The sequence below is a fragment of the Ranitomeya imitator genome, chromosome 4, assembly GCF_032444005.1.
Source record: "Ranitomeya imitator isolate aRanImi1 chromosome 4, aRanImi1.pri, whole genome shotgun sequence".
Taxonomy (NCBI): domain Eukaryota; kingdom Metazoa; phylum Chordata; class Amphibia; order Anura; family Dendrobatidae; genus Ranitomeya; species Ranitomeya imitator.
Window position 1 is genome coordinate 245184140 of NC_091285.1, and position 13159 is coordinate 245197298.

General features: G+C 42.0%; 1 protein-coding gene across 4 annotated transcripts in view; it reads left to right on the forward strand.

Annotated features, from left to right (window-relative positions):
• CDK17 (cyclin dependent kinase 17) overlaps positions 1 to 13159 on the forward strand; it is a 224508-nt gene that overhangs the window by 131245 nt on the left and 80104 nt on the right. For 2 of the 4 annotated variants that reach the window (XM_069764460.1, XM_069764461.1), the window contains exon 3: positions 5487 to 5651. The exons of 1 other annotated variant lie outside the window; for it this stretch is intronic. In XM_069764460.1, coding sequence (XP_069620561.1) covers positions 5487 to 5651 — 165 coding nt within the window. The remainder of the gene's footprint in view (positions 1 to 5486; positions 5652 to 13159) is intronic. One more of the 4 variants, XM_069764462.1, reaches the window with a different exon arrangement.

A 13159-nucleotide genomic window follows, 5' to 3' on the forward strand; every position in this document is an offset into this window, starting at 1 on the left:
TAGTATTTCCAGCCATGGCCGATGATATTTCAGCATCGGCCATGGCTGGATTGTAATATTTCACCCGTTATAATGGGTGAAATATTACAAATCGCTCTGATTGGCAGTTTCACTTTCAACAGCCAATCAGAGCGATCGTAGCCACGAGGGGGTGAAGCCACCCCCCCCTGGGCTAAACTACCACTCCCCCTGTCCCTGCAGATCGGGTGAAATGGGAGTTAACCCTTTCACCCGGTCTGCAGGGACGCGATCTTTCCATGACGCCGCATAGGCGTCATGGGTCGGAATGGCACCGACTTTCATGACGCCTACGTGGCGTCATGGGTCGGGAAGGGGTTAAAGGGAAGGTACCGCGTTTGTAGGTCATTAATAAATCACTGTAATGTAGCATAACATGCTGCTATAAGCAAGTTTGAAATGCATGTGAAACAGATTTAATGTGTTAGGAGTTTGAAGAATGCACTGGGGGCTGACATCTTGGTTTTGCAGCAGTAGCAGGGCACTATAAGTGTCAGATTACGGCACCCCATGGACATAGGGTCAGCGCCGGTCTATTATCTCCTATCTGTAACATTGCAGCAGCATTAGCAGTGAGCTGGGCACGCCTCTGTGGGCTGCACAACTCACTGCTGTAGGTGTGACTAGCCGCCATTTTATTATAGCCCAGTGCTATCTGCCGAGCTCCACTTACTCTCTATGGCAGGACAGAAGAAGCGCTCACTGCTCCTCTGTACTCCAAGCAGGCACATCCTCTGCTCCTCACACGCTGCCCTCCCTGTGTGCTTCTCCTGCTGTCTCCCCCTCACACAGTCCCTGTGATCTCCTGTAAGCTGCACTCACAACCTGCAGAGAGGGAGGTGACACCTGGAGAGAGAGAGCAGGGCAGCTGACAGGACAGGGATTAAGGTGGGGGAAGGGGGATGGCAAGAATGTTATTCACAAAAAATGCTGCGGAGTCCACTGTGTTCTGCTCCTCTGTAAACAAGCTGTGCCTCTGATGCAGTAACTGCTGGTGATAGCAGGTCACAGGGCAGTCACACACAAAATGGTGCTGCCCTGTGATGCTGCTCTTCATTCTGCCCCAGGGATATTAGACCACCCAAAAGGGGAGGGAAATGGTGATGTCAGCAGTTACTGTCCCAATTTTGCTGCTAACAGTAAAGCTTGTAAGTCTTACTATAGCTGCTTGAGGTCTAAAATGGAAAATGCTCCCCCTAGTGGTAAATATGTATATTTGTAGAAAAATATATAATATTTTTCATATAGAAATGTTTGCAAACAGTGCATACATTGCATTAATACATTTTAATTACTATTTTAAGCTTAATTTCACACACAAAAAAAAAAACAAAATACAAGAAAACTGATGGCACCTTCCCTTTAAAGAAAAACTAACAGGTCTGTGAGGGCCAGAATTATTGCTGGTTGATAGGTGATCAAATATTTATTTCATGCAATAAGATGCAAATTAATTATGTAAAAATCATATAATGTGATTTTCTGGAATTTTATTTTTCGATTGTCTCTTACAGTTGAAGTGTACCTACGGTAAAAATACAGATTTATCCATTCTTTGTAGGTGAGAAAACTTGCAAACTTGGCAGTGTATCACATACGTATTTTCCCCACTTTAGTACCTTACACTGTTTTAAAGGGGTATTCTGTTCTGGTGATTATTGATGGTCTAAACCTTCAGATCCCGACTGATTTAGCATGGATTGACTATTCATTGTATAAGTGAAACATGATTTCTGTCTGCAATACTCCCTTAAACTCGCGCTATGCTTTTCTGCTATCCTGTTACACGCTATAGTACATGGAATTGGATGGGAGAACTTGTGTAATGATGTGGATAGTGCTTGGCCTGAGGGTTTTGCAGCAGTTCTTTGCTCCTCTAATAGGATTGTGACAATTGGTTAGGTGCTCATTTTCACATAAAATACAATAACTTCACAACATGCAGAATGTCACCGCTAGAGAATGTCTATTTCTGTCTATGCGGTTTCATTCAAGGCTAGGTACATCTTCATTAGGGATTTCCTTTTTTCTGTTCTGTTCTAGAAAGAGAAAAAATGTAGGAGATGGATCTGTGCAATAACGGACACAAACTGTGCCACAAGTAACATATTGATTGTAATGGACCTATCTGGTTTAGTCTATTTTAGCATACAAAATTAACACATTATACTGTGCAGTTTTTCTGGTAAAGTGGATGCCATTCTGTTCTAGGAACATTTGGCATTATCAACCAAAGATATGATCGTAATCTAATATAAGAAAATAATGTATCTGTATCTCATACTCTTGACCTTGAATCCATTGATGTCAATGAAGAATATTCCAGTAATTAGCACCTCAGAACCAAGAGTGCTCATGACATAATATGGCTTAAAAGCACGGACCCCATATGTTTCTAGAACACAGTACCTAGAACACTCTGGTCAGCACATTTTGGTTCTGTTGTTACTTCCTGACAGACATTAATATATGGCTTGTTTCACCTTCATTCTGAAGTTTATCCCCTTAACGACCGCTGATACACCTTTTAATGGCGGCAGTTAAGGGTATTGATTCGCTTTGTAACGGCACTGGGAAATAAAGTTGTAGTGCCCCCCAGCGTCAGAAAATCATCAGGTCACTTTTTACCATCCCCAGTGTTGCATTCTGATTTCTCTCTCCTCTGAAATGATCTAGCACATCGGAGGAGAAAGAATTGGGGATTCCCACCCCCGGTACCTACAATGTCCCCCGGTCTCTCTGGATCTGTCCCCTTGCTGCCGTTGACATTGTCTTCCAGAAAAAAATGGCGGGGCATGCGCAGTGTGCTCGTCGAAAACTGCTGGCACTCAGAAGCGATAGGAGATTTTTCCTTTTAGTTCATTTTGATCACTACGATAGACCCTATCACAGTGATCAAAAAAAAAAAAAAGTAAATCACCACCTTAGGTAAAAATAATTAAATGTATTTTTTTTTCCCCATTATGGTTGGGGCTAGGGTTGGGGTTAGTGGTGTGGTTCGGGCTAGGGTTGCAGTTAGAATTGGGGAGTTCAACTATTTAGGTACATCAAGGGGTCTCCAAATGTGACATGGTGCCCGCCATTGATTGCAGCCAATTTTGCGTTCAAAAAGTCAAACAGTGCTTCCTCCCTTGTGAGCCCGGCCATGCGCACAAACAGTGGCTTTCCCCCACATACGGGGTATTGGTGTACTCAGGAGAAATCGCACAACAAATTTTGTGGTCCATTTTCTTTTGATACCCTTGTGAAAATAAAAAGTTTTGGTTCCAAAATACATTTTTTTGTGAAAAAGTTAAATATTATATTTTTCTTTCAACATTGCTTCAGTTCTTGTGATGCACCTGAAGGGTTAAAGGGAACCTGTCACCCCGTTTTTTGAGATTGAGATATAAATACTGTTAAATAGGGCCTGCGCTGTGTGTTACTATAGTGTATGTAGTGTACCCCGATTCCCCACCTATGCTGAGAAATAACTTACCAAAGTCGCCGTTTTCGCCTGTCAATCAGGCTGGTCAGGTCGGGAGGGCGTGTTCACAGCGCTGGTTCTTCCTCAGCTTTACGTTGGTGGCGTAGTGGTGTCCGCATGTTGAGGTGACTAATCCACTGTGGGCACGTGAACAAGCAGCGCGCGATCTGCGCTGTCATCCCTTTCGTCGTGGGGGCGGCCATCTTCCTGGGGCCGCGCGTGCGCAGATCGAGTGCTCTGCTGCACGGGGCTTCAGGAAAATGGCCGCGGGATGCCGCGCGTGCGCATTAGAGATCGCGGTGGCCATTTTCCCAAAGCCGAGATGCAAACTCGGCATTGGGAAAATGGCCGCCGCGATCTCTAATGCGCACGCGCGACATCCCGCGGCCATTTTCCTGAAGCCCCGTGCAGCAGAGCACTCGATCTGCGCACGCGCGGCCCCAGGAAGATGGCCGCCCCCACCGACGAAAGGGATGACAGCGCAGATCGCGCGCTGCTTGTTCACGTGCCCACAGTGGATTAGTCACTTCAACAGGCGCACACCACTACGCCACCAACGTAAAGCTGAGGAAGAACCAGCGCTGTGAACACGCCCTCCCGACCTGACCAGCCTGATTGACAGGCGAAAACGGCGACTTTGGTAAGTTATTTCTCAGCATAGGTGGGGAATCAGGGTACACTACATACACTATAGTAACACACAGCGCAGGCCCTATTTAACAGTATTTATATCTCAATCTCAAAAAACGGGGTGACAGGTTCCCTTTAATAAACTTCTTGAATGTGGTTTTGAGCACCTTGAGGGGTGCAGTTTTTTAGAATGGTGTCATTTTTGGGTATTTTCTGTTATATTGACCCCCCAAACTCACTTCAAATGTCAGGTGGTCCTTAAAAATATAGGTTCTGTAAATTTTGTTGGAAAAATGAGAAATCGCTTTTCTACTTTTGACCCTTACAACGTCCTAACAAAAAAAATTGTTTCCAAAATTGTGCTGATGTAAAGTAGACGTGTGAAATATTATTTATTAACTATTTTGTGTGATATGACTCTAATTTAAGAGCACAAACATTAAAAGTTTGAAAATGGCTAAATTTTCAAAAATGTTGCCAAATTTCCATTATTATTTTTTTTCAGAATTAAACTCAAGTTATATCGAATAAATGTTACCACTGTCATGAAGTACAATGTCATGAAGAAACAGTCTCAGGGTATGTGCACACGTTGCAGATTCTCTGCGGATCTGCAGTGTTTTTTGCAGTGCAGAAACGCTGCACATCCGCAATTGATTTACAGTACAATGTAAATCAATGAGAAAAAAAAATGCTGGTCACACTTTGCGGAAAAACCGCTGCGGAAACGCTGCGGTTTAAAAGAAGTAGCATGTCACTTCTTTTTTGTGAATCTGCAGCATTTTTGTACCCATTCCGTTATAGAAAACCACAGGGGTAAAAAACACAGCAAATCCGCAGCAAAAACGCACAAAAAACGCTGCGGAACCGCACAAAAAACGCAACAAATCCGCCAGGAGAGGCAGAATCCGCACCAGAAATTCCTAAGCCTAATCTGCAACGTGTGCACATAGCCTCAGAATCATCAGGATCCGTTGAAGCGTTCCAGAGCTATAACTTCATAAAGTGACAGTGGTTAGAATTGTACAAATTGTCCGGGTCATTAAGTACCAAATTGGCTTTCACTAAGGGGTTATGTGCCCTCTAATCCAAATAACATTGCATCCTGTCTATAATATGTTGCTGGTGCTGGGATTAACAACTGACCTTTTGTTGATCATATCTGATACATTACTCACTAACTAACATGCAAAGTAAAGCACAAGTGATTCTGAACTAATGGCTTTTCACCCCTTTACCATTTTTTAATGATTATAAGATGGTGTGGTCAGTAATCGATTCTTTTTCTTCCTGCTTTTTTCCGTGGGTCTCTACCTATACTACAATCTTTCCTTTTCTGATGGAATGGATCTGTTGCCTTTGGGATTACTAGAACCAATTGTGAAGAATGGCCGACCTCCGACATCTCATAGTATGCACTCCTTCCTCCATCAATACACAGGATCCTTCAAGAAGCCACCACTGAGAAGACCACACAGTGTTATAGGCGGAAGTCTTGGCTCATTCATGGCAATGCCCAGGAATGGAAGCAGACTAGGTAATGATTTTTTTTTATTGTTCTCTCACATATAACTATAATTGTGAATGTGACATGGGGATTTTGCACCTCTTCGCAAAAGTGCCATTTATGTAGGCTCTAAGTGACGCAAATGTTATAAAATGTCATTCTGATATCAGTGGGACATTTCTTCAGCAGCTTTTTATTTCTTGTAAGGCTTATGTTCACACATGAATAATAACAACATGGGAAAGTAAATAATTTGGACATATATGGGGACCTGTCACCATTCCTGACAGGTTTGCTTTAGTTAATGCATGTGTTACCCTTGGAATAGCATGGTATATATTTTCATACATATATGTCGTGCTGTTCTTCTGTTATTCCTCTGAAAAATGTATGTATAGCACCCAGTTGTCAATTTAAAGATCTAAGAAAATCTTTTCCGGAATGATTATATTATTCCGAATACAAGACCAAGCACCAGGCCCTCTCCAAGGCTTCATTCAGACTTATGCTTTTCATACACGTTGCCTATGTTTTTCACAGATAAGATTATAACGGGTATGTATTTTATCACTGCTTGTGCGTTTTTTGTTTTTTTGCACACCGTGGAAACTGCAGAATAGTTAAGATTCAAAATTACTCACTCAGCTCTATGGGTCTGTGAAAATCCTGGACAGCACGCGGATGACCTCATTGTACTGTCCATGATGAACATTGTAAGGGTTAGGCGTTTAGTCATTTATTTTCATCAGTGAATATCCATGACCAAACACTGATGGTATAAGCTGTCACTGACTAAACACTGATGACAATCGGACGAAATACTTTGACACTTGGATCTTTATTTTTGTGTATGTGAAAAATCACTGACTTCTGAATGAGGTGAATGAAGACTGTGAAAAGTTCTGAATATTACACCAATGGCACACGTTATGAAATTCCACAGGGTTTTGCATTGAGATGGTTTCATTCAGGATATATTTTCAAGCAGAAGTTCTGTGTACATGCTAGTTATTTCTAGACTTCGCCCAGATGATTTGGCTCCAGTTTTCACCAAGGGTTGGCTTAGACTTTCCTTACACACACATACTTGATATTTGCCAGGACTTGTTCATTTCTAGAAATTTAGTGTATGTAAAGCGTTTTAGAAAAGGAGGAATAATTAGCCCACTATGTATATATTTTCCTGAGATACCTTTTATAAAGGAACATATGCATTGTGGGATAACTTTTTCTTTGTCTTCGGATAGAGGAATACACACGAGATTGCTTTGAAATATGATCCAGGGTTGGTCCTCTCAAAAATAAGGCTAGATTTAATTTTATACCCAGCAAATGTAATCTAGATACAGTGGGTATGGAGGAAAGTATTCAGACCCCTTTACATTTTTCACTCTTTGTTTCATTGCAGCCATTTGGTAAATTCAAAAAAGTTCATTTTTTTTCTTATTAATGTACACTCTGCACCCCATCTTGAATGAAAAAAACAGAAATGTAGAAATTTTTGCAAATTTATTAAAAGAGAAAAACTGAAATATCACATGTTCAGACCCCCTCAGATGTTCAGACTCTTTGCTCAGTATTGGGTAGAAGCACTCTTTTGAGCTAGTACAGCCATGAGTCTTCTTGGGAATGATGCAACAAGTTTTTCACACCTGGATTTGGGGATCATCTGCTATTCTTGCAGATCCTCTCCAGTTCCGTCAGGTTGGATGGTCAACATTGGTGGACAGCCATTTTCAGGTCTCTCCAGAGATGCTCAATTGGGTTTAGGTCAGGGCTCTGGCTGGGCCAGTCAAGAATATCACAGAGTTGTTCTGAAGCCACTGTTATTTTAGCTGTGTGCTTAGGGTCATTGTCTTGTTGGAAGGTGAACCTTTTGGCCAAGTCTGAGGTCTAGAGCACTCTGAAATAGGTTTTCATCCAGAATATCTGGCAACCAGTCGTCCTGTCCCAGCAGCTGGAAAACACCCCCATAGCATGATGCTGCCATTACCATGTTTCACTGTTGGGATTGTATTGGGTGGTGATGAGCAGTGCCTAGTTTTCTTCAAACATACCACTATTATCACCAAAAAGATCTATCTTTGTCTCATCAGACCAGAGAATCTTATTTCTCATAGTCTGGGAGTCCTTCATGTGCTTTTTAGCAAACTCTATGCGGGCTTTCATATGTTTTGTACTGAGGAGAGGCTTCCGTCGGGCCACTCTGCCATAAAGGCCAGACTGGTGGAGGGCTGCAGTGATAGTTGACTTAGTGGAACTTTCTCCCATCTCCTTACTGAAACTCTGGTGCTCAGCCGCAGTGATCTTGGGATTCTTCTTTACCTCTCTCCCCAAGGCTCTTATCCCACGGGTGCTCAGTTTGGCTGGATGGCCAGGTCTAGGAAGACTTCTGGTGGTCCCAAACTTCTTCCATTTAAGGATTATGGAGGCCACTGTGCTCTTAGGAACCTTGAGTACTGCAGAAATTCTGTTGTAACCTTGGCCAGATCTGTGCCTTGCCACAATTCTGTCTGAGCTCCTTGGCCAGTTCCTTTGACCTCATGATTCTCATTTGGTCTGACATGCACTGTGAGCTGTGAGGTCTTATATAGACAGTCGTGTGCCTTTCCAAATCAAGTCCAATCAGTTTAATTAAACACAGCTGGACTCCAATGAAGGAGTAGAACCATCTCAAGGAGGATCACAAGGAAATGGACAGCATGTGACTTAAATATGAGTGTCTGAGCAAAGGGTCTGGATACTTATGACCATGTGATATTTCATTTTTTCTTTTTTAACAAATAAGCAACAAATGTCTACATTTCTTTTTTTTTTTCAGTCAAGATGCAGTGCAGAGTGTACATTAATGAGAAAAAAATTAACTTTTGTTGAATTTACCAAATGGCTGCAATGAAACAGTGAAAAAATTAAAGGGGTCTGAATATTTTCTGTACCCACTGTAAAAGGGGTGGTCTTGTAGAGGGGCCTCTTTAGTTGTTAACATACATTGCCCCTCTCTTTACCACAGTTAACTCATTACTATCATCGATGTTCTAATGATATTTCAAGAACGAACGCCATCAGTCTGGTTTATCAGTGATTGAAGAGACTCGAATGAAGTGCACGCATTTGTCTGCTCTTGTAGTGCTTGCCAACACGTAGGTGGCTTATGATGTGACTGCCAGCTTCTTGCTCTCCAAGAACACATGAAAAGCTGATTCCTTCTAGAGGCTTTGGTGTTTTATTTTATTTATTTATGTTTAATGCATATATTGAACTAATTTTTCCATCTAAGCACTGCCATAAATTTCGGATATAACTACTACTGATGACAGTACGAGGTGCAGAAACATCCAAGTGAGTATCCTCTGTTTTAACCATTACCGGGCAGAAAGCATTTTTGGGGCCACAGAATGGATTACAATAGGTTCCACACTGGCTAACTACTAGTAAATATCTCCTAGTGCATTGGTTCCCAAGGGTCATCCTTGGGTGTAAGGCCTGTGACACACTGTGCTTGTGCTCCTACTATGTTTTATTTAAGTTTCAATTAAATGTACTGTAGTAAGCCAAGGTTTACAACTCTGGAAAGTCAAGCTTAAAGGGGTTTCCAAGCTTGTAAAATAGGATGTCTCCCTCGGATTCCGTTTTGGTTCTGAACGATCCTATCCTCGACACACTGGAAATGGTTGGCATTGTCTGCTTAGCAGGGAAAAAGATCCACCAATCCCATAAGAAAAATAAATCTAAAACTTCACATTTAATGAAAAATTATTAAAAACATGGTGAAAAAAATACTAAAGCATCAAATGGATGACACGTTTCAAACCTCCATGGTCTTAATCATAACCTGGTTATGCTTGTAGAAAAAGTCATAACTATACCTGTGTTAGTGGGTAGACAGGAGGCCTACGAGGACACCTAGCCACGTTACCGTGTAATGGACAGGCATTATTGTCCCCATTCTGGGAGAGTTCTCATTGCTCCATCTAGAGCAGATGTTTTAGGCCTGCTGACACTTACCAGAGATGTACTGGAGAATAACATCTCCTGAATTGCCGATGTTTATGTGAGGAGCTGGTTGGCATCATCTGATACAAGTCACTGAATGTTTCATTGTAGGCTTATGAATGCCAGACTGTGTGGAGTGTTTATAGGATATTGTGGTGTGAGCCATCTCCCCGTTTACCTTCTGATTTCCCTGCCTCTGCATTCATAATGCCAGCGCTTAATGTTTGTGCTATTTCTTACTTAATAAGCTCAAACATGTTTTGTTTTGTTTTTTAGTATATTTCACAACAATTTAGTTTTGTTGGTGTGGCATTGGTTTCTCTACAATATATTTTTTTCAATAGAGTGGGGCACCTAATGGCCATCATTATTTCTTCTTGTTGCATCTAAATTCTAAAGCATTGTATCCCCACACCTCTAAAGGGGTGTACTTTAAAAAAAGATTGTGATCCTCGGCGGTGGTCTCACCATCATTCATAAATTTGCAATTCTGTATTTCGTAAGTTTTTCTTTAACCCCTTCATGACCCAGCCTATTTTGACCTTAAAGACCTTGCCGTTTTTTGCAATTCTGACCAGTGTCCCTTTATGAGGTAATAACTCAGGAACGCTTCAACGGATCCTAGCGGTTCTGAGATTGTTTTTTCGTGACATATTGGGCTTCATGTTAGTGGTAAATTTAGGTCAATAATTTCTGCGTTTATTTGTGATAAAAACGGAAATTTGGCGAAAATTTCGCAATTTTCACATTTTGAATTTTTATCCTGTTAAACCAGAGAGATGTGACACAAAATAGTTAATAAATAGCATTTCCCACATGTTTACTTTACATCAGCACAATTTTGGAAACAAAATTTTTTTTTTGTTAGGAAGTTATAAGGGTTAAAATTTGACCAGCGATTTGTCATTTTTACAACGAAATTTACAAAACCATTTTTTTTTTAGGGACCACCTCACATTTGAAGTCAGTTTGAGGGGTCTATATGGCTGAAAATACCCAAAAGTGACACCATTCTAAAAACTGCACCCCTCAAGGTACTCAAAACCACATTCAAGAAGTTTATTAACCCTTCAGGTGCTTCACAGCAGCAGAAGCAACATGGAAGGAAAAAATGAACATTTAACTTTTTAGTCACAAAAATTATCTGTTAGCAACAATTTTTTTATTTTCCCAATGGTAAAAGGAGAAACTGAACCACGAAAGTTGTTGTGCAATTTGTCCTGAGTACGCTGATACCTCATATGTGGGGGTAAACCACTGTTTGGGCGCACGGCAGGGCTTGGAAGGGAAGGAGCGCCATTTGACTTTTTGAATCAAAAATTGGCTCCACTCTTTAGCGGACACCATGTCACGTTTGGAGAGCCCCCGTGTGCCTAAAAATTGGAGCTCCCCCACACGTGACCCCATTTTGGAAACTAGACGCCCCAAGGAACTTATCTAGATGCATAGTGAGCACTTTGAACCCCCAGGTGCTTCACAAATTGATCCGTAAAAATGAAAAAGTACTTTTTTTTCACAAAAAAATTCTTTTAGCCTCAATTTTTTCATTTTCACATGGGCAACAGGATAAAATGGATCCTAAAATGTGTTGGGCAATTTCTCCTGAGTACACCGATACCTCATATGTGGGGGTAAACCACTGTTTGGGCACATGGTAAGGCTCGGAAGGGAAGGAGCGCCATTTGACTTTTTGAATGAAAAATTATTTCCATCGTTAGCGGACACCATGTCGCGTTTGGAGAGCTCCTGTGTGCCTAAACATTGGCGCTCCCCCACAAGTGACCCCATTTTGGAAACTAGACCCCCCAAGGAACTTATTTAGATGCCTAGTGAGCACTTTAAACCCTCAGGTGCTTCACAAATTGATCTGTAAAAATGAAAAAGTACTTTTTTTTCACAAAAAAATTCTTTTCGCCTCAATTTTCATTTTCACATGGGCAGTAGGATAAAATGGATCATAAAATTTGTTGGGCAATTTCTCCCGAGTACGCCGATACCTCATATGTGGGGGTAAACCACTGTTTGGGCACACGGCAGGGCTCGGAAGGGAAGGCGCGCCATTTGACTTTTTGAATGGAAAATTAGCTCCAATTGTTAGCGGACACCATGTCGCGTTTGGAGAGCCCCTGTGTGCCTATGCATTGGAGCTCCCCCACAAGTGACCCCATTTTGGAAACTAGACCCCCCAAGGAACTTATCTAGATGCATATTGAGCACTTTAAACCCCCAGGTGCTTCACAGAAGTTTATAACGCAGAGCCATGAAAATAAAAAATAATTTTTCTTTCCTCAAAAATGATTTTTTAGCCTGGAATTTCCTATTTTGCCAAGGATAATAGGAGAAATTGGACCCCAAATATTGTTGTCCAGTTTGTCCTGAGTACGCTGATACCCCATATGTGGGGGTAAACCACTGTTTGGGCGCACGGCAGGGCTCGGAAGGGATGGCACGCCATTTGGCTTTTTAAATGGAAAATTAGCTCCAATCATTAGCGGACACCATGTCACGTTTGGAGAGCCCCTGTGTGCCTAACATTGGAGATCCCCCAGAAATGACCCCATTTTGGAAACTCGACCCCCAAAGGAACTAATCTAGATGTGTGGTGAGGACTTTGAACCCCTAAGTGCTTCACAGAAGTTTATAACGCAGAGCCATGAAAATAAAAATAAAAAATTATTTTCTCAAAAATGATCTTTTAGCCTGCAATTTTTTATTTTACAAAGGGTAACAGGAGATATTTGACCCCAAAAGTTGTTGTCCAGTTTCTCCTGAGTACGCTGATACCCTATGTGTGGGGGTAAACCACTGTTTGGGCACACGTCGGGGCTCAGAAGGGAAGTAGTGACTTTTGAAATGCAGACTTTGATGGAATGGTCTGCGGGCGTCACGTTGCGTTTGCAGAGCCCCTGGTGTGCCTAAACAGTAGAAACCCCCCACAAGTGACCCCATTTTAGAAACTAGACCCCCCAAGGAACTTATCTAGATATGTGGTGAGCACTTTGAACCCCCAAGTGCTTCACAGACGTTTACAACGCAGAGCCGTGAAAATAAAAAATCATTTTTCTTTCCTCAAAAATGATGTTTTAGCAAGCATTTCTTTATTTTCACAAGGGTAACAGGAGAAATTGGACCCCAGTAATTGTTGCGCAGTTTGTCCTGAGTATGCTGGTACCCCATATGTGGGGGTAAACCACTGTTTGGGTGCACGTCGGGGCTCGGAAGTGAGGGAGCACCATTTGACTTTTTGAATACAAGATTGGCTGGAATTAATGGTGGCGCCATGTTGCGTTTGGAGACCCCCTGATGTGCCTAAACAGTGGAAACCCCTCAATTCTAACTCCAACACACCCCTAACCCTCATCCCAACTGTAGCCGTAACCCTAATCACAACCCTAATTCCAACCCAACCCTAGCCCTAAGGCTATGTGCCAACGTTGCGGATTCGTATGAGATTTTTCAGCACCATTTTTGAAAAATCCGCGGGTAAAAGGCACTGCGTTTTACCTGCGGATTTACCGCGGATTTCCAGTGTTTTTTGTCCGGAT